The 23,667-nt window shown below is 42.9% G+C and overlaps 1 protein-coding gene and 1 long non-coding RNA gene across 9 annotated transcripts in view; one reads left to right on the top strand and one right to left on the bottom strand.

Annotated features, from left to right (window-relative positions):
• The window catches only part of LOC130297226 (uncharacterized), a 50,876-nt gene that overhangs the window by 10,126 nt on the left and 17,083 nt on the right, over nt 1–23,667 (top strand). For 2 of the 8 annotated variants that reach the window (XR_008849455.1, XR_008849453.1), the window contains exon 3: nt 18,522–18,665. The exons of the other annotated variants lie outside the window; for them this stretch is intronic. This is a non-coding gene — a long non-coding RNA (uncharacterized LOC130297226). The remainder of the gene's footprint in view (nt 1–18,521; nt 18,666–23,667) is intronic. 8 annotated transcript variants of the gene reach the window in all.
• Nucleotides 1–23,667, bottom strand: part of RSAD1 (radical S-adenosyl methionine domain containing 1) — a 40,075-nt gene that overhangs the window by 7,021 nt on the left and 9,387 nt on the right. The window contains exons 4-7 of the mRNA XM_056549432.1: nt 18,563–18,928; nt 15,685–15,748; nt 5,090–5,237; nt 1,472–1,526 (exon numbers count right to left, since the gene is read on the bottom strand). Of these exons, the coding sequence (XP_056405407.1) occupies nt 1,472–1,526; nt 5,090–5,237; nt 15,685–15,748; nt 18,563–18,928 (633 nt within the window). The remainder of the gene's footprint in view (nt 1–1,471; nt 1,527–5,089; nt 5,238–15,684; nt 15,749–18,562; nt 18,929–23,667) is intronic.

Here is a 23,667-nt window from a genome sequence, read left to right as displayed (position 1 = left end):
AGTAAAAAACTGGATGGTGAAAACCGGTGGAACCATACGCACATATTCCCATTGACTACCATGTTAAAAAAAAAAACATATATGTTTCAATACGGTTTTTCACCCGGACCAAAAACCGTGGTAGGCTACAGTTTTGGGTATGGGAAACAAACTGGCAAAGCCGTATAGGATGCAAAAAGTACACAACTGGATGCATCGTTTGGCATGCGGATTTCAATGGAGAGTCAATGCATACGGTTTTCAATACGGTTCTGTACAGTTTTCAAATTGAAAATGTACACGGGAAATGTATTCCAAAAACGTGGTGTGAACCCTGCCTAAGACAAACCCAAATTGTTCCTACACATACTATGCTAAGACAGGGGACAGCAAAGCGCAAACCAATGGCACTATCACCCAACTATGGCCAAGTTCACATTGGCATTGAACTCTGTTCAGGGAGCTCCATTGCAGAGTCCATTCTAGTGACAAACATCAGACCTGGACTGTCCATTGCTAAACAGACATCAACGGGTCCCACTGACCTTAAAGGGGTACTCCGGTGGAAAACTTTTATTTATTTATTATAATTTTTTTTTTTTAAATCAACTGGTGCCAGAAAGTGAAACAGATTTGTAAATTACTTCTATTAAAAAAATCTTAATCCTTCCAGTACTTATTAGCTGCTGAATACTACAGAGGAAATTATTTTCTTTTTGGAACACAGTACTCTCTGCTGACATCATGACCACAGTGCTCTCTTATGACATCTCTGTCCATTTTAGGAACTGTCCAGAGCAGCATATGGGGATTTTCTCCTACTCTGGACAGGTCTTAAAATGGACAGAGGTGTCAGCAGAGAGCACTGTGCTCGTGATGTCAGCAGAGAGCTCTGTGTTCCAAAAAGAAAAGAATTTCCTCTGTAGTATTCAGCAGCTAATAAGTACTGGAAGGATAAATATTTTTTAATAGAAGTAATTTACAAATCTGTTTAACTTTCTGTCACCAGTTGATAAAAAAAAAAAAAAAAACCTTTTCCACCGGAGTACCCTTGGGGTCCGTCAGGTTTCGGCTAGGTGTCAGTTGTTTCGCAAGGGTTGAGCGGAGAAAATTTTGTAATTTTGAGGTACTCGGAGAACGGAGCTCAAGCCTGATGTGAACCTAGCCTTATTCCCCGAGCTATTGAGGGGATGTTGTAAGGTAAATAGCAAGAGCAGACAGGGAGTTAATGGAGCAAATGTACAAGGTTATTAAATATAATTCATTATTTTTATTACTATCCCCCTTTCTTTGTCTAAGACAATTACAGATTTTCAGTGTCAGAGAAGAGGGGTCGCCTTCTCCCCATCAATATAAGGATTTTCCCTATTACTAAGTTTTTTAATGCTAGCTATACCTAGAATTTTGGAACTCGCAAATTATTATTATTTTTTTATTGATGTCTAAGAAAGTTTTGAGTGCATCACCGCAAAGAAACCAAAAGCATCCATACCTTATGTGATATTCCAATGTCTGTCCGTAAACCCAATACTAACAGTTCTGATAATCTGGAAAAAAAGAAAGCGCCAGAGAAAACTAAAGTACAAAATAGCAAAAAGAAAGAAAGGATTCTTGGTCTGCTTAATGGGGTACTCCGGTGGAAAACTATATATTTTTTTCAAATCATCAGGTGCCAGAAAGTTATACAGTTTTGTAAATTACTGTATGCTACAGAGGAAGTTGTGTTGTTCTTTCCTGTCTGACCACAGCGCTCTCTGCTGACACCTCTGTCTGTGTCAGGAACTGTCCATAGTAGGAGCAAATCCCCATAGCAAACCTCTCCTGCTCTGGACAGTTCCTGACAATAACATAGGTGGCAGCAGAGAGCACTGTGGTCAGACTGGAAAGAACTACACAACTTCCTCTGGAGCATACAGCAACTGATAAGTACTGGAAGGATTAAGATTTTTATATAGAAGTAATTTACAAATCTATATAACTTTCTGGCACTAGTTGATTAGAAGAAAAAAAATGTTTTCCAAGGGAGTACCCCTTTAATAAAAAATGCTATCCTCTTTGTTATAAAAAGGTCAAGAAGATATGGATCTCCGTACACATCAATGTTTTATGCTAAGTAGATGGAGACTTGGCTGTTGATTCTAAACCCCTCGGCAATTAAATTACAACACCAAGAAGTATAAGTCTTGGAATTATGGAAATTACAAATTGATAGATATTTAGGGGGAGATTTATCACGGAGTTGTCCTGTATGTCATTTTAAAGTCATTTTTGTAAGTTAAAAAAATGTGCAAATTAGACCGAAAACAAGTAAAAAAAAGATTCATAATTCTTCCTCCTAGTCTTTCAGCACTTCTATTACCTAAATGGCCCAAACATGTTTTTGTGTCAATTTGCCTACTAGGAATACAGACTTTTTTTTAAATTTTTTTTTATTATTGTTGGCCTATCCTTAATATCTGATCAGTGGGGAGCCAACAACTGGCACCCCGCCGATCTGCTGCTTGCATGAGCCGAAGCACCTGCATGTACAGTAAAATAATGATGTATTCAGATGGCTCTGTACATTGTGCAGTGGGTGTGTTAGGTTACTGCATTGACGTGTAGTGTTTCTGCCTCTGTTTTCTGTATTGTGGCAGTGTGGCAAGGAAAGGGTGTATTTCCTTGGCTCACCCTGCAGAATCTCTCACCTGCTTCTTAAGTAATGAGGCAGGAGGGAAGGGAGTTGTGTATATGAGATGGAGACTCAGTCTAATGTGGGCTCTTCCTAGGAGACAGCATGTGGGCTGTAGGAAAGAGACAGAGCCTGCTGAGGAGTACACAGCCCGAGCTATGAGTGGCTCAAAGAGAGTGACATGAATTGTGAGTAGAAGGTTGCAGGGGACATATGTTTAACCGACTGAGGGAAGCTCAGCGGTTGTTAGTCAGGACAAGCTGATCTGTTTAGTCAGTGGCCAGACGGTCTAGGATTTTGTTTGTTCCTGCTTTTTGTTTATTTCTTTCCCTGCAACCTGTCTAATAAAACTGGCAAGGTGCCAGATTTGCATTATAAGCGTTTGTTTGCTGGTTTATTGAGAAGAAACGCATCCTGTGGCGTGGTCCAGGACGATCCCAGAGCTAATCCCCAAGATGGATCGTCACAGTATATACAGACACTGTAGCTCTGGAAAGAAGCCGATCAGCGGGGTGCCAGATGGTGGGCCCTCAGTGATCAGATATTGATATTTTTAGGATCGTTTATTAGTAGGGTTGAGGGAAATCCTTTTTTGAGTGTGATCAGGCTTGGGTGAAAATAACCACAGGGACTCACCTGCCCTGATCTCCTATGGTGCCTGATCCCACTGTGCAGTACTTTATGGTCTCCATATTGAAACAAAGAAGTGCCTACTCATTAAATAAGTTCCCATTGCAGGTCGCAGCTACGGCCACTAAATGGCTAAGTAGGCCCTGGCCGGTGTTGAGATCAAACCCAGGACCAGGCACCATTGTAGTGGTGGGGGATCAGGGCTGGTGAGTACATTTGTTTTTTTTCCAGACTGAAAACCCAGCTTTAAAGGAGTAGTCCAGTGGTGACCCAGTGGTGAGCAACTTATCCCCTATCCTATATAGGGGATATAGGGGATAAGTTGCAGATCGCGGGGGGTCCGAACGCTGGGGCCCCCTGCGATCTCCTGTACGGAGCCCTGACAGCCCGCGGGAAGGGGGCGTGTCGACCTCCGCACGAAGCGGCGTCCGACACGCCCCCTCAATACAACTCTATGGCAGAGTCTCCAGCCCTGCCATAGAGTTGTATTGAGGGGGCGTGTCGGCCGCCGCTTCGTGCGGGGGTCGACACCCGCTATCTGGCCAGAGAGCCTGGCCCCCGTACAGAGAGATCGCAGGGGGCCCCAGCGGTCGGACCCCCGCGATCTCAAACCTATCCCCTATCCTTAGGATAGGGGATAAGTTTTTCACCACTGGACTACCCCTTTGAAGGTCAAAAACATACTACACATTCTCTTTCAAGGAAACCTAAAAACAAGTTGTCTCCAAACTGTGGACCTCCAGATGTTGTCCAGGCATGCAGGGAGGTGCAATGATTGAAGGCTCACAGTTGCAAAAGTGGGGCCTCCAAGGATTGGCCTTGTTTTCTAAGCTCACAGATTTACTCTGAATTCCTTTTATCCAAAATGACACCAGTCAGGTTTAAAGGGGTACTCCGCTGCTCACTGTTCCTAACTCTGGAGCCGGCGCCGGGAGCTTGTGACTTCATAACCCCGCCCCCTCAATGCAAGTCTATGGGAGGGGGCATGACGGATGTCACGCCCCCTCCCATAGACTTGCATTGAGGGGGTGGGATGTGATGTCATGAGGGGCGGGGCTATGACGTCACAAGCTCCTGGCACCTGCTCCAACGTTCGGAACAGTTTGTTCCAAACTCTGAGCAGCGGAGTACCCCTTTAAGGGAAAATAAAGTAGTCACAGTCCCCAAGAAACGACTAAGTAACAGCATAACTATACAAATTGTCAGTGAGTAGATCTGTTGTTGTAGGTGAAGTATATAGTAAAACATAGGATTGCTCTGTACCCTGATACATTTTGGTACCATGGGAGTTTTACAACATAAGAAATAAATGTTTTAAAGGGGTACTCCTCTGGAAAATATTTTTTTCTAAATCAACTGGGGCCAGAAAGTTAAACAGATATGTAAATTACTTCTATTTAAAAATCTTAATCCTTCCAGTACTTATCAGATTCTGTATGTTGCACAGGAAGTTCTTTTCTTTTAGAATTTCCTTTCTTTCTGACCACAGTGCTCTCTGCTAAACCTCTGTCTGTGTCAGGAACTACAAATCCCCATAGCAAACCTATCTTGCTCTGGACAGTTCCTAAAATGGACAGAGGTGTCGGCAGAGAGCACTGTGGTCAGACAGAAAGGAAATTCAAAAAGGAAAGAACTTCCTGTGCAACATATAGCAGCTGATAAGTACTGGAAGGATAAAGATTTTTGAATAGAAGTCATTTACAAATCTGTTTAACTTTCTGGCACCAGTTGATTTAAAAAAATAATGTTTTCCAGAGGAGTACCCCTTTAATGTATAAAACAAGAAAAATATTCAAAGATGGCACTCACATATCAAAGTCATCCTGAAGAGTCACTTTGCGTGTACCATGTCCATTACTCATCACTTCCTTCATCCACGGTTCTGGTTCCAGCGTCTGAATGCGAGCTTGCCTCTGTTTCCCCAGACTAGTGTGGACTACAAACCTTCCATGGGCTCCTGTCACCAATAAAGAGCAGTCAGAGAACCACATATGTGTCTCCGCACTATTGTTCAGCTACATCAACTGTACTGTCAAAGCGGTGGCTAGGTTATATCTAGAGATGAGCAAACTTACAGTAAATTCGATTCGTCACAAACTTCTCGGCTCGGCAGTTGATGACTTTTCCTGCATAAATTAGTTCAGCTTTCAGGCGCTCCGGTGGGCTGGAAAAGGTGGATACAGTCCTAGGAGACTCTTTCCTAGGACTGTATCCACCTTTTCCAGCCCACCGGAGCACCTGAAGGCTGAACTAATTTTACGCAGGATAGATCATCAACTGCTGAGCCGAGAAGTACGTGACGAATCGAATTTACTGTAAGTTCGCTCATCTCTAGTTATATCTTATCTATCTGATGGAGGGGTCTGGTACCCCATTATCATTTAGACATACAATAAAGTCTACTCTACTTTTATTATACCGCAAGCGCGTGTGCTGGAGGCTTTAAAGGGGTACTCCACTGGAAAACATTTTCTTTTAAATCAACTGGTGCCATAAAGTTAAAAAGTTTGTAAATTACTTCTATTAAAAAATCCCAATCCTTCCAGTACTTATCAGCTGCTGTATAATACACAGGAAGTTCTTTTCTTTTTGAATTTCCTGTCTGCCTGACCACAAGTGCTCTCCGCTGACACCTCTGTCTATGTCAGGAACTGTCCAGAGTAGGAGCAAATCCCAATAGCAAACCTCTTTTGCTGTGGACAGTTCCTGACGTGGACAGAGGTATCAGCAGAGAGCACTGTAGTCAGGCAGAAAGGAAATTCAAAAAGAAAAGAACTTCCTGTGTATTATAAAGGAGCTGATAAGTACTGGAAGGATTGGGATTTTTTAATAGAAGTAATTTACAAATCTGTTTAACTTTCTGGCACCAGTTGATTAGAGAAAAGGTTTTCCAGTGGAGTACCCCTTTAAGGCGTTTTATATCTGCACATGCTGCTTTCACTACAACAAGGCAGCTTGAAAGACAATGGCCCTGATTTACTAAAATCCGAGTGTTCTTTCTAGAGTGTTTTAGATTTCACTCTTCTTTTTCTGGGAGCTGATTTACTAATTAGTCGGCACGTGTCGGTCCATTTTCTGCCGCGTGGGTTATTTGTGTCGCACGGGAAAATGTGACGCACATACCGTATATACTCGAGTACAAGCTGAGTTTTTCAGCACGATTTTTCGTGCTGAAAACACCCCCCTCGGCTTATACTCGAGTGAACTCCCCCACCCGCAGTGGTCTTCAACCTGCGGACCTCCAGAGGTTTCAAAACTACAACTCCCAGCAAGCCAGGGCAGCCATCGGCTGTCCGGGCTTGCTGGGAGTTGTAGTTTTGAAACCTCCGGAGGTCCGCAGGTTGAAGACCACTGCGGCCTTCAACATCATCCAGCCCCCTCTCACCCCCCTTTAGTTCTGAGTACTCACCTCCGCTCGGCGCTGGTCCGGTCCTGCAGGGCTGTCCGATGAGGAGGTGGTCTGGTGGGATACTGGTTCCGGGCTGCTATCTTCACCGGGGAGGCCTCTTCTAAGCGCTTCGGGCCCGGCCTCAGAATAGTCACGTTGCCTTGACAACGACGCAGAGGTGCGTTCATTGCCAACGTACTTCTGCGTCGTTGTCAAGGCAACGCCTCTATTCCGGGCCGGAAGCGCGGAGAAGAGGCCTCCCCGGTGAAGATAGCAGCCCGGAACCACTATCCCACCGGACCACCTCCTCACCGGACAGCCCTGCAGGACCGGACCAGCGCCGAGCGGAGGTAAGTACTGTACAGAACTAAAGGGGGGTGAGAGGGGGCTGGATGATGTTGAAGGCCGCAGTGGTCTTCAACCTGCGGACCTCCGGAGGTTTCAAAACTACAACTCCCAGCAAGCCCGGACAGCCGATGGCTGCCCGGGCTTGCTGGGAGTTGTAGTTTTGAAACCTCTGGAGGTCCACAGGTTGAAGACCACTGAGGGCGAATGATGAGAAGAGGATGATGAAGGATGAAGGAAGTGTGGGGATGATGAAGGGGGCTGGGGATGATGACAAGGGGATGATGAAGGGGGGATGTGTGGGATGATAAGGGGATGATGAAGGGGGGATGTGCGGGATGATAAGGGGATGATGAAGGGGGGATGTGTGGGATGATGACAAGGGGATGATGATGAGGATGTTAATGACGGGTCTGGATGATGACAGGGGGGGATGAGGTATTTCCCACCCTAGGCTTATACTCGAGTCAATAACTTTTCCTGGGATTTTGGGTTGAAATTAGGGGTCTCGGCTTATACTCGGGTCGGCTTATACTCGAGTATATACGGTACTCCGAGTTAAAAGAAAAAAAACGAAAAAACATGGGTATAGAATACAAATCATCAATAGCATGTGCCAAACCAAACAAGCAAAACACAAGATTTAACATGAATTAAGCAACAAAATAGAACTAAAAAAATGTAATGGACTTAGACCATCTAATATAGGGGTTTAACACCCCCCCCCCACACAAAAAAAAAAAAAAAAAAAAAAATATATATATATATATACACACACACATACAAATAAAGGCATATTTTAAAGTTTAAAATGCATATTCTAAAAATCCTTGTGTAGAACAATGAAAAAAAAAAGAAAATAGTTGAAGCACTCCCCACTACGTTTTCAAAAGTGTAGGTTGTGCGGTGTAAATTTGGGGAGCAGAATTAGTCGCACGGATGGTGCGACAAAAATTAAGGTGCATAAAACCGAGAAAAAAAGGTCGGTTGGACTTTAGTAAATCAGGTCCAATGAGGTTGTGTTTTCATGTTGCAGCTGAAATGCGTATTGTAATGCATTTCATGACGGCATCAGTTACATGTGCATTACTGAAGCATTGACCTATCAATCCTTATTAAAGTAAAACTGTCAGCCTGTTCAGCCACACTAAATCCATTACACTAGGTGATAGTGGGGGTGAACAGGAGTACAACGAGGGGTCACTTACTTAAATATGTCCAGTAGGTCCTGAGATATATCCCCCAGAATATCTTCTGCTAAATTCAGTGAATTGTGCATAAGGGGGAGGGCTTCACAGGGGGTGGGGCTTCATGACTCCACTTCAATAGGATGTGGAGTCACAGACAATGAATATGTAAATTAAACTGGCGAAGCCCCGCCCGCTGTGCGCGATTCACTGAGACGATCTTATTGAGGACATATCTCAGGACCTACAGGACATATTTAAAAGGGGTACTCCAGTGGAAAACAATTTTTTTTTAATCAACTGGTGCCAGAAAGTTAAACAGATTTGTAAATTACTTCTATTTAGACATCTTAATCCTTCCAGTACTTATCAGCTGCTGTATACTACAGAGGAAGTTGTGTAGTTTTTTTTAGTCTGACCAGAGTGCTCTCTGCTGACACCTATGTCTGTGCCAGGAATTGTCCGGAACAGTAGAGGTTTGCTATGGAAATTTGTTCCTGAAGAGAGCACTGTGGTCAGACTGGAAAGAACTACACAACTTCCTCTGTAGTATACAGCAGCTGATATATTTTTAAATAGAAGTCATTTACAAATCTGTTTAACTTTCTGGCACCAGTTCATTTGGCAAAAATAAATAAATAAATGGTTTTCCACCAGAGTACCCCTTTAAGTAAGTGAACCCTCATTGAACTCCAGTTCACCCACACTATAACCCAGTGTATTGGGCTTAGTGTGGGTGAACAGGCTGACAGTTTTCCTTCAAAGCAAACAATGCAGTAGTGTTTTATGTTTGATGGGTAATTGCCTGAGAATATGCACAGGCTATTGTAATAATTTAATTAATGTTACAAGATTGTTTATATTTTAGGCAATTAAAAAGTTGCAAGCAATAACCAATACAGTCAAGAAACCCCATTCAACTGCAACATGAAATCACAGAGATAAGAGATTTTTTCAACCTTATGAACTATGTAACAGCCTTAGGCCATGTTCACACCATGTATTTTTGCCTGTATTTTTGGGGTTGTTAAAGGGGTACTCCGCTGCTCAGCGTTTGGAGCAAACTGTTCCGAACGCTGGAGCCGGCAGCTCGTGACATCATAGCCCCGCCCCCTGATGACATCACACCCTGCTCCCTCAATGCAAGCCTATAGGAGGGGGCATGACGACTGTCACATCCCCTCCCCTAGACTTGCATTGAGGAGGTGGGGCGTGACGTCATGAGGGGCAGGGTGTGATGTCATGAGGGGGCGGGGCTATGACATCACGAGCTCCCGGCGCCAGCTCCAGCGTTCGGAACAGTTTGTTCCAAACGCTGAGCAGTGGAGTAACTCTTTAACAACCCCAAAAATACAGGCAAAAATACAGAGTACCCCTTTAAACACCCCAAAAAATTGTGTTTTTAATGCTTAAAAATTATGCAGAAATCGGCTGCATTCTACAATTGATTTCAATAGTAAAACAGCTGTTAGTAAACACCAAAAATTATTTTACGGCTGATTTTGGTATTTAGGTTTTTCAAGTAAAAACTGCTGAAAACTGATGTCTTTGTCTCCATTTCTTTTTTTCATGAAAATTGGTCTATTTTTCCAGCTAAGTATACGAGCCGTACACATCGTTTAAGCATATGCCTTGTATTCACATGGCAGGATTTCCGAGCGATAATTTCGTTGCAGCAGATTCCCATTGTTTTCAACAGGATTTTGCTGCACCTTGCACCTGGCAGAATTTCTGGAGCGCTGTCTCTCTGCGGCCCTGATTTATCAATCTGTTCCAAAACCAAAACTGTCAAGTATCACACAACCATGGCAGGGAGCAGTGCTGAGCTTGTCTGTGTCCCGGCTGCAGTCTGAGATTTAGGACTCCAGCATGAGTCTGACGTCTATAAAAAAAAAAAGGACTGGTAGGGAGACCTCTAGTGGTCATTTTTTCAAAGTGGAAAATTAAATAGAAAGAAGCATATTTTTTAATAACATGCTATTGGAAAGTTATTCTGCATACATTAATCTATAATACATCAAATAATCTAGGCCTGCGTCTGCGTTTTTTTTTTGGGGGGGGCTCGTTTTTTTTTTTTTTTGGCAATGTATCCTAAATTGGAAAGCAGTTTATGTTCTAAATGAGCCTGAGGGTTATATATCGATGCTATAAATATGAAGAGCCAAGCCCAAAGTGGACGTAATTATGGATTAACTTGTAGAATCATGAGGCAAATAAAGTGATTTTATGTTGGACACTTTACCTCAGAACCTAGGAAGGTGGCTAAGATTTTATAGGTTTGATACATACTAAGGGCTGCATTCTGCAAATACCTTCTTTTCTTTGGATTTGAGACTATGCCTCAGTAGTTTGCATTGAATTTGACATGGCCCAAGGACATTATCTGTGTGTGGTTTATATGTTCTCTCCATGTCTGCATGGTTTACCTCCATGTATTCTGGTTTTCTCTAAGACCCCAAAAAAATACTTTAGTGTAGAGCTGGGCGGTATGACCAAATATGTGTATCACGGTATTTTTGTAACTTATGGCGGTTCCACGGTATATAACGGTATTTCTGTACGCTGTATCCCTATGTCCAGGCTGCAAAAGATAAAGAAAATAAACTTTAACTCACCTACGTCGGCCTTATGCTGGGGACTGGAACGTCGGACAGCCGTCAGCCTATCACCGGCCGCAGCGATGTCCCGCCCCGGCCAGTGATAGGCTGAGCCCACTGTCATGTAAGAAGCCGGCTTCTTACATGACAGTGGGCTCAGCCTATCACTGGCTGGGGCAGGACTTCGCTCCGGCCGGTAATGGGCTGACGGCTGTCCGACGTTCCAGTCCCCAGCGTAAGGCCGACGTAGGTGAGTTAAAGTTTATTTTCTTTATCTTTTGCAGCCGGGGCATAGGGATACAGCGTACAGCAGTGGTCTCAAACCTGCGGACCTCCAGCTGTTGCAAAACAGCTGGGGGTCCGCAGGTTGGAGACCACTGGCGTACAGTGAGTTCCAGTGCCGGCGGCCCCCAAAAAAGAGGAGGAGGGCAGTGTTTGCGGGTGACATATGGGAGTAGTACCCCGCTGGGCTGATAATTAATTGGGGGGAGAAGAACAGCGCTGGCGGGTCACATGATTTGGTGGGGGGAGTAGAACAGCGCTGGCAGGTCACATGATTTGGTGGGGGGAGTAGAACAGCGCTGGCGGGTCACATGATTTGGTGGGGGGAGTAGAACAGCGCTGGTGGGTCACATGATTTGGTGGGGGGAGTAGAACAGCGCTGGCAGGTCACATGATTTGGTGGGGGGAGTAGAACAGCGCTGGCGGGTCACATGATTTGGTGGGGGGAGTAGAACAGCGCTGGCGGGTCACGTATGATTAGTTACCCGATGTGGGGACAGCACTGCGCTGAGCTGATAATACATTCCCAAGGGGGAGGAGCCAAACTGGTATTGCGGTATGGGAAAAATTAATATCGTGCAGCCCAAAAATTTCGGTAAGCGGTATGAACTGGTATACCGCCCAGCCCTACTTTAGTTTTATATGCATGAAAACTGCTCCCCTTCAGGGACAGGGATTGATGTAAAGAGTGACAATATTTGTACATCTTTAAAGTATAAAAATAATAGGTTTAATTTAATGGGTTAGATGGCATCATTATGAATGACTGACTGTGTGCCAGGTTCATTGTAGAACATACGTACATTCTTTTTGAGGGTATATTTCTTTTTACATTTAACAAAATTCAAAAATGAAATATTTTTAGTAGGACTTTTTTTAGTGCCCTAATATTAAAAAAATTTAATAAAATCAACCACAATACATACGTATACATGCAATTTCATGTAACCCCCACAGGAAAACATAAAATAGGATATTCGGATGTGATTCATCACTGTGAAGCCCTGGCCTTAATAGTTATGTACATCTAACAGAATCTGGGTCAGATGAAGATCCTGAGGAAGCTGTCACTGCAAGAACTATAGTGTCACCGGCAATGTCACCATGCATGATTCAAACAGTCCATTTCCTTAAAGCCCATTAGTCACGCAGACAACTATACATCAAAGAAACCGGCTGCAAATTTGTTATTTCGTGCAAATTATTCAGGGCAGCAACGCGTTACACGAGAAGCGCCTGCTATGAAGGAGTGAGGACCATGTAGAATAACCATAACCCATGTGAAATCCATAAGAAAGGTGCATCCTTATGTGTAAGGAGAAATAATGCAGAGAATACATCAATTTATATATCTTTATATGAATCCGGAAAAATGGCAAACAGCAGCACTCCAGCAGTTATAAAAGGTGAGGTATAGTTTATTCACCCATCCATAAAGTGCAACGTTTCAACCCTCTCAAAGGGGTCTTTCTCAAGCATTCAACCCATTGAGAGGGTTGAAACTTCGCACTTTATGGATAGGTGAATAAACTATACCTCATTTTTCATAACTGCTGGAGTGCTGCTGTTTGCCTTTTCTCAGAATTCCTGGTTCCACTTTGCCTGTGGTCAAGGTTTGGGCTGGCTGAGCACCTGCATTTTACAATTTTTTTGGCTAGAAAAATGAATGGTGCCACTATGTTCTTTGCTATTTTGGGTATATATATATATATATATATATATATATATATATATATATATACACACACACACACACACACACACACACACACACATATATATCTGCATATTATTCATTTATTTATTTTTTAACCTTTTAAAGGGGTACTACGCCCCTAGACATCTTACCCCCTATCCAAAGAATAGGGGATAAGATGTCTGATCGCGGGGGTCTCGCCGCTGGAAACCCCCGCGATCTCTCCTGCAGCACCCCATGTCATCTGCTGTGGGGAGCAAACTTCGCTCCATGCCTGATAACGGGCGATACAGCGGCTGGAGTATCGTGACGTCATGGCCCCGCCCCCTCGGGACTTGTATTGAAGTTCGCTCCGCGCAGCAGATGACACTGGGTGCTGCAGGAGAGATCACGGGGGTTCCCAGTGGCGGGACCCCCGTGATCAGACATCTTATCCACTATTCTTTGGATAGGGGATAAGATGTCTAGGGTTGGAGTACCCTTTTAAGGAAGAAGGGATTTTTCATTTTTGCACTCTTAGATTTTTCCTCCTTGCCCTTTAATAGCCATAATGCTTTCAATTTTCCACCCATAGACCAATATGAGGCTTGTTTTTGTGCCACTAATTGTACTTTTTAATCACATCAATCATTTCACCACATACTCTATGGTGAAACAAAAAAATAAATTGTGTGTGTGGGGGGGGGGGGGGCGGAGGTTGGTCAAAACTGAGGAAAAAAAAAGGTATTTTTCAAGTCTTGGGAGCTTCTGTTTCTACACAGAGCACTTTATGTTTATTCTGTAGGTCCACAACATTACGATACCTAATTTATATACTTTTAAAAATGTTTACATTTTTTTGTGTGAAAATATTTACATACATATATACATTTATAAAAATAAATAATCATGGAAATTCCTTAAAGTGGTGGCGCACTTCAGTTATATAAATATTCTGTATATTCTCTTGTTGGGGTTTTCTAAATCTCTGTCTGGAGTCATTGGAAAGGAGCCTTCATTATTTAGTATCCGGGCACATTCATCTGCTGCGGATTTCACGCTTTGGATTTTATTCTGCTGATTTCAGCAATTTATATTGGTTAAATCCACTACATCATATTTACATAGTGAAATCTGCAGCAGATGATGTACGTGATCTTCTGCAGTATTGCTTTTTTTTTTGTATATAAAAGTTATATTTTAGTTTACAATTCTGTGATACTGGTTATATGGTGTTCACACAACTGCATGGCTTGTAATATTTAGGGGAATATCCACCCAAAGACATGCGCCGCCCCCATTGATGGCATTGCAGTCTGGGTGTTCATTATTTTGGCGGGTCCAGAATCCGGAAATTCTGCACAGTGCTGCAGAATCCCATTAAAACAATAGAAAGCGGAATATTCCTCAGTGTGCACATATCCTTACAATACAGTAATCTGAGCTCTACATTGTAAATACAGAGACTGCAATCCTCAAAATGGCCACTAGCCTTAATTTCTGGATGCCTGCAGTCCCCCTTATCCCTCGTGGCTGCGGTATAATAATAGTGCCTTTCATAGTGGACACTCATCCAGTTACCCAAATGCTATCTATGTCCAGCACTTGGTTTAAAATTTGCCTTGAACATCTGCAACATAGATGTCCTATTTAGAGGACTTAACCCCTTAAGGACCCGGGGTTTTTCCATTTTTGCATTTTGTTTTTTCCTTCTTACCTTTAAAAAATCATAACTCTTTCAATTTTTCACCTAAAAATCCATATGATGCTTATTTTTGCGCCACCAATTCTGCTTTGTAGTGACGTCAGTCATTTTACCCAAAAATCTAAGGCAAAATGGAAAAAGAAATCAATGACACCTTCTCTTTATTCTGTAGGTCCATACGATTAAAATGATTCCCTACTTATATAGGTTTGATTTTGTCGGACTTCTGGAAAAAAAAATCATAACTACATGCAGGAAAATGTATACGTTTAAAATTGTCATCTTCTGACCCCTATAACTTTTTTATTTTTCCGCATATGGGGCAGTATGAGGGCTTATTTTTTGCACCGTGATCTGAAGTTTTTAGCGGTATCTTTTTTTGCATTGATAGGACTTTTGGACTTTTGAATGGGCAGCACATTGAACACATTTTATAAGTGGTCAGAAACTTGTAAATAACTCATGAAAGAATAAAGTTACGTTAAAACAAGCACATCATTGTTTTTCTTGTGAAATTCCCAAAAAGTTTGATGTGTCACATGACCCTCTTCCTATTGAAAAAACAAAAGTTGGATTCAAAATGTCCGACTTCAAAATGGTCACCATGGTCACCACCCATATTGAAAAGTTTCCCCCCTCACATATACTAATGTGTGACACAAACAGGAAGATAATATCACCAACCAATTCCATTTTATTAAAGTGTATCCATGTAAATGGCCCACCCTGTAAATTGTAACCCAGTGTTAAAGGGGTATTCCAGCCAAAACTTTTTTTTATATATCAACTGGCTCCAGAAAGTTAAACAGATTTGTAAATTTCTTCTATTAAATTAATCCTTCCAATAGTTATTAGCTTCTGAAGTTGAGTTGTTGTTTTCTGTCTAACTGCTCAAGGAGGATGTCACGTCCCGGGAGCTGTGCAGTTCCTATGGGGATATTCTCCCATCATGCACAGCTCCCGGGACGTGACATCATCATTGAGCAGTTGGACAGAAAACTTCAGAAGCTAATAACTATTGGAAGGATTAAGATTTTTAAATAGAAGTAATTTACAAATCTGTTTAACTTTCCGGAGCCAGAAGAATTGACACACAGCCCATATTAACCTCTTATTGAATTCTTCACCCCATGTGGAATACGCTGCTTTTATAGAAACTGGTAACAGCCCTAAGGCACATATAGGCAGTTTTAGCAATCCTGGCTTTTTTTTTCTATAAACTTACCTGGTCCTATACCAATGTACTGTTTTCCCAGCCAGTATGAGAGGTTGTGTTTGCTCACTGCACCCTATGAAAGTAAAAGTAAAAGAGGTATAAACACAACAAAAGCTTCTTTTATGATATCAGAACGTGCCCCAATCTGGAAAAATAGTACATTTCATCAAAGTGTCTAAATCAAATCTTCTACTAGAGCTTTATGGTGATTATAAGAGTAGCTGTCCCTTTTATTCTGGAACTTTTTAATTCACGACAGGATAGGCCATCAATATCTAATCAGTGGGGGGGGGGGGGGGTTACCTGAGTGGGACTCCAAAAACTCTAGGCCCCAAACTAGGCGGTAAGGCTTTTACAGCTATAGTTGCGCCCTTGTGGCTGTGTGCATAAGGCCTTGATGCTGATGACAAATGTAAAAGAGGTACTCCGGTGGGGAAAAGAATTTCAAATCAACTGGTGCTAGAAAGTTATACAGCTTTGTAAAGTACTTCTATTAAGAAATCTAAATCCTTCCAGTACTTATCAGCTGCTGTATACTACAGGGGAAGTTGTGAAGTTCGTTTCTGTCTGACCACAGTGCTCTCTGCTGACTCAGGAACTGTCCAGAGTAGGAGCAAATCCCCATAGCAAACCTCTTCTGCTCTGGACCGTTCCTGAGACAAACAGAGGTGTCAGCAGAGAGCACTGTGGTCAGACAGAAAAGAACTACACAACTTCCTGTGGAGTATACAGCAGATGATACGTGCTGGAAGGATTACTTAAAGGGATATTCCAGTGAAAAACATTTTTCTTTAAATCAACTGGCTCCAGAGAGTTAAACAGATTTGTAAATTACTTCTATAACAAAAAATCTTAATCCTACCAGTACTTATCAGCTGCTGAAGTTGAGTTGTTCTTTTCTGTCTGACCACACTGCTCTCTGCTGACACCTCTGTCTGTTTCAGGAACTGTCCAAAGTAGGAGCAAATCCCCATAGCAAACCTCTCCTTCTCCGGACAGTTCCTGAGACAGACAGAGGTGTCAGCAGAGAGCACTGTGGTCAGACAGAAAATCACAACTCGACTTCAGCAGCTGATAAATACTGGAAGGATTAAGATTTTTTTTAATAGAAGTCATTTACAAATCTGTAGAACTTTCTATAACCAGTTGATTTGAAAAAAAATATAAATGTTTTCCACTGGAGTACCCCTTTAGGTCTCTTTGCAAGTAGGCACTTGGGCGGTCAAAAAAAAAAATACAATTATGTGCTAAATAATAAAATATTAGGAAAAACTTCTATTGAAAAGGACTTGGGGGTACTGGTGGACCGTATGCTCAACTTTAGTTATCAGTGCCAGGCAGCTGCTGCCAAGGCTAACAAAGTCATGGAAAAGATCGAGAGAGCCATAGAGGCTTATGATAAGGACATTGTTTTGCCTCTAGATGAACCATTAGTCAGACCACATATGGAGTATTGTGTCCAATTCTGGGCTCCTGTATATAAGGAGGACATGGCTGAACTGGAGAGGGTACAGAGGAGGAGGACAAAGATAATAGTATGGGGAGGATTACAGGATCAAGACAGGTTATCAAATTGGGGTTATTTAGTTTGGAGAAAAGACGTCTTAGGGGGATCTGATCACAATGTACAAATATATGAATGGACGGTACAGAGATCTTTCTAGTGATCTTTTTATACCTAGGCCGGTAACCATGACAAGGGGACATCCTCTATGTCTAGAGGAAAGAAGGTTTCACCATAATCACAGACAGAGATTCTTTACTGTAAGAGCAGTGAGACTATGGAACTCTCTGCCACATGATGTTGTGATGTCTGACTCAAAAAACAAGTTCAAGGGGGGCCTGGATGTTTTTCTGGAAAATATAATATATAGGTTGTGGATACTAGATTTATGTGGATAGAACGTTGATCTAGGGATTTATTCTGATGCCCTATTGGAGTCAGGAAACAATTTTTCCTCTGTCCTGGGGCAATTGCCATCAGCCTCGTGTTTTTTTTTGCCTTTCTCTGGATGAACACAGTAGGGATATAGGTTGAACTTTATGGACTTTTGACACATCGATGAGGATCCAGGTGGCTGAGACCCTCACTAATCGACAGAATGGTGGAGGTGAGGTGCTAAGCTGAGTGCTGTGCCCCTTCAGTTGGGATCAGCTTTGCACACTGAGGGTCTTAGCACCCAAAGCCAACGAGATGTCACTATACTATGTCAAACGTTTTTTAAAATGATATATCACTTTAAAGAACATTTGGTGTTGGCCATCAAGCAAAAAAAAAGTAATTGTGGATGTAATTGTAGTCACTGAATATACAGCCAACTATGTTCTGACTAAGCACGCACATATATATGTATTTACACACACACACCGACCTGACCACTGCTTCTAGAGTGGAGCGGTGGTCTGTAACATAGGCAACAAGCTATCAACAAGGGGAGGAAAAGGGCAGGAATATCAGGAGAAGAAGGCAGTTTCTAAATGAAAGTATTTGCAAAAATAGTGACATGCCCTACAAGTTTAAAGGGGTACTCCGCTGCTCAGCATTTGGAACAAACGTTGGAACCAGCGCCGGGAGCTCGTGACGTCATAGCCCTGTCCCCTCATGACGCCACGCCCCACCCCCTCAATGCAAGTTTATGGGAGGGGGCATGATGGCTGTCACGCCCCCTCCCATAGATTTGCATTGAGGAGGTGGGGCGGGACGTCATGAGGGGGCAGGGCTATGATGTCACCAGCTCCCGGCACTGCCTCCAGCATTCGGAACAATTTGTTTAACTATGTTAGCTGAGAAGGAAATACTGCTTTAAGTTTGACCTACTGACCATTCAAATATTGGTTTTATTAAGATTTCTAACCTCGCCCAAAAGTCTGCCAAAGATATACGTACATTTCTGGCAAAATTTGACACTTCATACTGCCGGAATCCAGCTTGTCGTAGAATGCACCTGGCATCCTCATACATCTGGGCAGTAAGTTCTTGATCAGGAAAAGTAAGTTGTGCTTTCTCCTTCCATTTAAACATGGCAGTACCCCTCTCCAAGGTGAGCTGATATAGAGAAACATGGTCATCACACAGATTCAACAGCCGGTGTAACGTGTTGTGCCATGATGCCAGGCTTTGACCTGGAAGACCAAACATTACATCCACTGAAGTTTGACCAGGGAAGATGTTGCGTGCTTCCTCTACTGTGCGTTTTGCATCGGAGGCTGTATGAGTCCTTCCAAGGAGCAGGAGGTCATGATCATCCAGGGACTGGAACAGAAGCACAAGCAGGATAGATTTAAATGGGTATTCTGGTGAAAAACTAATTTTTTCATATCAACTGGCACCAGAAAGTTAAACAGATTTGTAAATTACTTCTATTAAAAATATTTTATACTTATTAGCTGCTATAGTTGAGTTGCTCTTTTCTGTCTGACCACAGTGCTCTCTGCTGACACCTCTGTCTGTCTCAGACACTGTCCAGAATAGGAGTAAATCCCCATAGCAAATCTCTCCTGCTCTGGACAGTTCCTGAGACAGACAGAGGTGTCAGCAGAGAGCACTGTGGTCAGACAGAAGAGAACAACTCAACTTCAGCAGCTGATAAGTACTGGAAGGATTAAGATTTTTAATAGAAAAATTTAAAATGTTTAACTTTCTGGAGCCAGTTGAGATGAAAAACATTGTTTTTCACCGGAATATCCCTTTAAATTTAACATACTGGAAAGAACAATTATGAGCAGATAAAAGACAAAAAGGGCAAAGCAAAATGACAAGGAATTAATTTATGTTTGTCATTGTACTTTTCATAAGATTTGTGCAGGTCATTCACAGTGTACACTAGCTACCATGTCATTCTGCTGTGTGTGAGGTCCTTACATAGGCCTAATACGAGAACCATCCATACAAGTGGCTGGACAATTGGCACCCACCCTCAACATTGTATACTGTACGGTCTGCTGTCAATAACCATAAATTTTACATTAATTATCTATTAATTGATCTATTTACTCAATTTATTACTATTGATTTATTTACATTTAGTACTATGTCTGAAGACAATAGATCATCTAACAAGGACATCTGTCCTCAATCTTTAGTCTCTGAGTCCATCACTCATGAACATCTACAACACCTAGTTGATGACTGTCTCAAGATCTGTCAATTTAGCATCCATTCTGCAGTTTCTTCTCTCCATGACAGTATTAATAGGTCCATTACCATGGCCTTATCCCGATCCAATACAGCAGATCCTATTGTTCTTGGTCCATCCACAGCCTCCGACCAATACTGGTCTCAAAATCTTCGGCAAAAGGGTTTGCCACGATCATACCTATGCACTCCAAACCCTCTGCCCCTGAGGAAGCACATAATAAATGGGCTCATAAATCTGCTTAGTGAACAAAACCTGATTCTTTCCAAGAATCGTCTTCAGATGAATCTTTAGATTCCCAAGGTGAGGTCATGGAGGATAATGACTATTACTCTGATGAGAGTGGTGAACTAATTGACGACCCTGATGATCAGGACGTAATTATTGTTGGGGATTCTGGGAATCCATTCTTCAATCCCTCACTCATACGCCATCCTAGATCCAGAGAGTGGCTTCCCAATCCCAAAGTTGCCAAGTACTTATACTTATGGATAAAAAAGGGCCTTGATAAATCAGCCCATAATAAACTTAAGGCCGAGTGCCCAAGACCCACCCTTCCTCACAATGCTTCACTCACCCCAGATTTAGATCCGATTTTTACTAAATTCCTAATGAAATTGGGGAAAAAAATCCAAAAAAGGGTATAGATAGAAGCTTTAAAGCATGCCAAGATAAACTTATGGACATACTTGGTCCACTTACCAAAATCTTGGACTTGGACCAGTTGACACGGAAGATTTGAGAGGATGGGCTAAACATGAAATTCGACCCCCAATTGAACAATCTGGCCTCTAACAAGCCTGAAAACCGGGGAAGAATTTATTACAGAAATGGGAAAATACATGGGCCTCTTCTCTTCCATCTCAAAAGCCCAGACCTCCTTTAGAAAAGTCTTCCCAAATAAGGTTTTCGGGAGGGCCGGGAGAGGATGGAACCGCTTTCCTGGCCAAGCCCATTCTTACAGACAACAATACAGAGGCTCTTATCAACCAGGACAATCCTCATACCCAGGTCCTTCCACTACCACCCAGGGCCGAACTGGCCTACTGGGATAACGGGAAAATTCCCGAGAGACCGACCGCCCTGTGGGCTGACAGTGTCTGGAGGATAGGCTGCCTGAGTACAGACAAGTCCCTTTGTCAGCCTGTCAGGAGTGTCAGGACCGCAGCTGCAGCATCAGACACAGGTCCTGACACTCCTGACAGGCCGACACAGTGAGTGGAGGTCCAGAGGCTACAGAGTCTGTACTTGGAGCTGTACAGACAGGACACTCACCTCGGCCTCTACTCTCTGCCTTCTCACTGCTCCTGGCCCCTCCTCTCTTCAGCACACAGTGAATGGAGCTGCTCGGGGGAAGATCTGCAGCCCCGGGTGAGAGGAAAGGGGAACCTAATGTGTGAGGGAGGGGGGTGAGAATGCTTTTATGTGGTGTGTGTGTATTTGGGGGGGGGGGAGGAAGAGACTAGTAAGGGGGAGACCCGTTATGGGAGGGGGGGGGGGGGGTTGCTGGAGAAGGGATTTCTTTTTGCAATTAAAGTTGTTTATTATTTTTATTTAACAATTTTTTTTATATTAAACTACAGTTAAAGGACAAATCTCACGCGATCTCCTGTATGGAGCCTCTGTGCTGTAGCGGAAACGGAGGTCGCCACGCCCTCTCAATATAGTTCTACACTATGAATTACACTGAGACACTCGGTCATTCAGAGTAATCTTAGTTTGAAAATGCCCCTGGAACCCCAGCAATTAGTCCTTGGGGCGGGTCCAAGCTGGGCGGGTGATACATCTCTCCCAATGGTTTCCAAACTGTGGCTCCAGCTGTTGCTAAGCTAAAACTCCCAGTAAAACTACAACTCCCAGCATGCCCAGACCATAGTTGAAACAGCTAGCAGTTCACAGTTTGGAGACCTAGGGGGAAGATTTATCAAAACCTGTCCAGAGGAAAAGTTGCCCATAGCAACCAATCAGGTCGCTTCTTTCATTTTCTTACAAGGCTTCTGCAATCTGATTAGTTGCTATGGGCAACTCAGTAACTTTTCCTCTAGACAGGTTTTGATATATCTCTCTCCCTAGTTCCTATACACTCCTGCAATATAAATCATGGGAAGCACTCTCTGTGCAAATCAAATGCCAGGCTGCCCTGTCTCTTCCCTGCAGCCGGCGGCTGCCACAGTGACACAATTCTGTGGGGCTGGTTTTTAGCCCCAGTCCTGCCCTGCTACCACCCAAACTTTCTTCCCATACCGAGGAAGACTGTGGCATTCCAGAGGGCAGAGAGGATTCCCTAATACCAGACCATCTTCAGGTAAGACATTAACCCCCTTCCCTAAATTATCCACTGGGCGGAAGACTCGGATAGAATTCATATCTCAGCCAAAGACTCGGATAGAATTCATATCTCAACCAATTCAACTTGTACTCCCGCCACCAATACATTTTTCTCAAATGGACAGAGATATCGTAGATTGAGAAACACAAGATCTACTTACAAAACAGGCTATTACTCCTGTAAACCCCAATTGTCCAGGTTATATCAGCAACATTTTCATAGTAAAAAAGAAGGATGGTGGCCACAGACCTGTTATCAACCTGGTTTATCGCTACTTCAAAATGGAAGGTATCCATCTTCTTTGAGATATACTTTTAAAAGACGATTGGTTAATAAAAATAAACCTAAAAGATGCCTACTTGACAGTTCCAGTTCACCTTTCTTCCCAACGGCTCCTTCAACTCATTTCCATTCGGCCTATCTTCAACCCCTTGGTGTTTCACCAAACTTTTAAAGCCGGTTGTGGCATCTCTTAGGAGTCGAGGTGTACGCCTAGTTGTCTACCTCGACGATCTTCTCATTATGGCCCAATCCAAAGATTTAATTCTTCATATGGAATGGAACCTCTCTCTCTTAACCGACCTAGGTTTTCTTATCAATTACAAAAATTCTGTACTTTTTCTTTCCCAAGAACTGGAATTCCTAGGTTTCTTGATCAACACCCAGTTGACCACTCTGAGTCTCCCTCCCAGAAGGTTGAAGACTATTCGCAAGAAAATTAGTCAAATACTCCGCAAAGATCTTATCTCTTTGAGAACCATAGCTCGAGTAGTAGGTCTTCTTTCGGCATCCATTCAGGCAATTTTTCCAGCCCCTTTTCACTATCGGGCTCTCCAAAGACTAAAAATTCACCATTTCTGAGAAGGTCTAAATTATTCAGATGAAGTTAGTTTGTCATCAGACGCGAAAGAAGAACTCCACTGGTGGCTTTCTCACATTCAACTTTGGAATGGCAAAAATGTTTTCATCCAAATTCAGATAGTCATAGAATCAGATGCCAGTCTGATCGGATGGGCACTCTTTCTACTGGAGGGAAATAGTCCCCTTCCGAATCTCTCCTACACATCAATTGTTTAGAACTTTTGGCAGGATATTTTGTTCTCAAGAGCTTTGCAAAATATTCCTCTCATTGTTGCGTTCTATTACGCATGGACAACATATCTGCTGTCCAATATATCAATCGCCTGGGAGGGACCACTTCCAAAACCCTTGCAGAAATGGCACTTTTGTCTGGAGAGACACATAATCCTGAAGGCAGAATATCTTTTAGGAATTTCCAACTCTATTGCGGACGAGCATTCCCGATTTCTAACGGGTTACAACGACTGGAAACTCCATCCTCAAGTCTTTCATCAGATCAATCTTTTATGGGGTCCACTACATCTGGACCTATTTGCCTCTCATCTCAATCACCAGCTTCCTCACTTTTCCAGCTGGAGACCAGACCCGGAGGTTTCCGGAGGGGACGCTTTCCTTCAATTTTGGCCTCTGAAAATTCTATACGCATTTTCCTCCATTCAATCTCAT

The sequence above is a fragment of the Hyla sarda genome, chromosome 13, assembly GCF_029499605.1.
Source record: "Hyla sarda isolate aHylSar1 chromosome 13, aHylSar1.hap1, whole genome shotgun sequence".
NCBI classification, from domain to species: Eukaryota; Metazoa; Chordata; class Amphibia; order Anura; family Hylidae; genus Hyla; species Hyla sarda.
The sequence above is the reverse complement of the archived record's forward strand: the minus strand, read 5'-3'. Positions and strand labels throughout refer to the sequence as shown.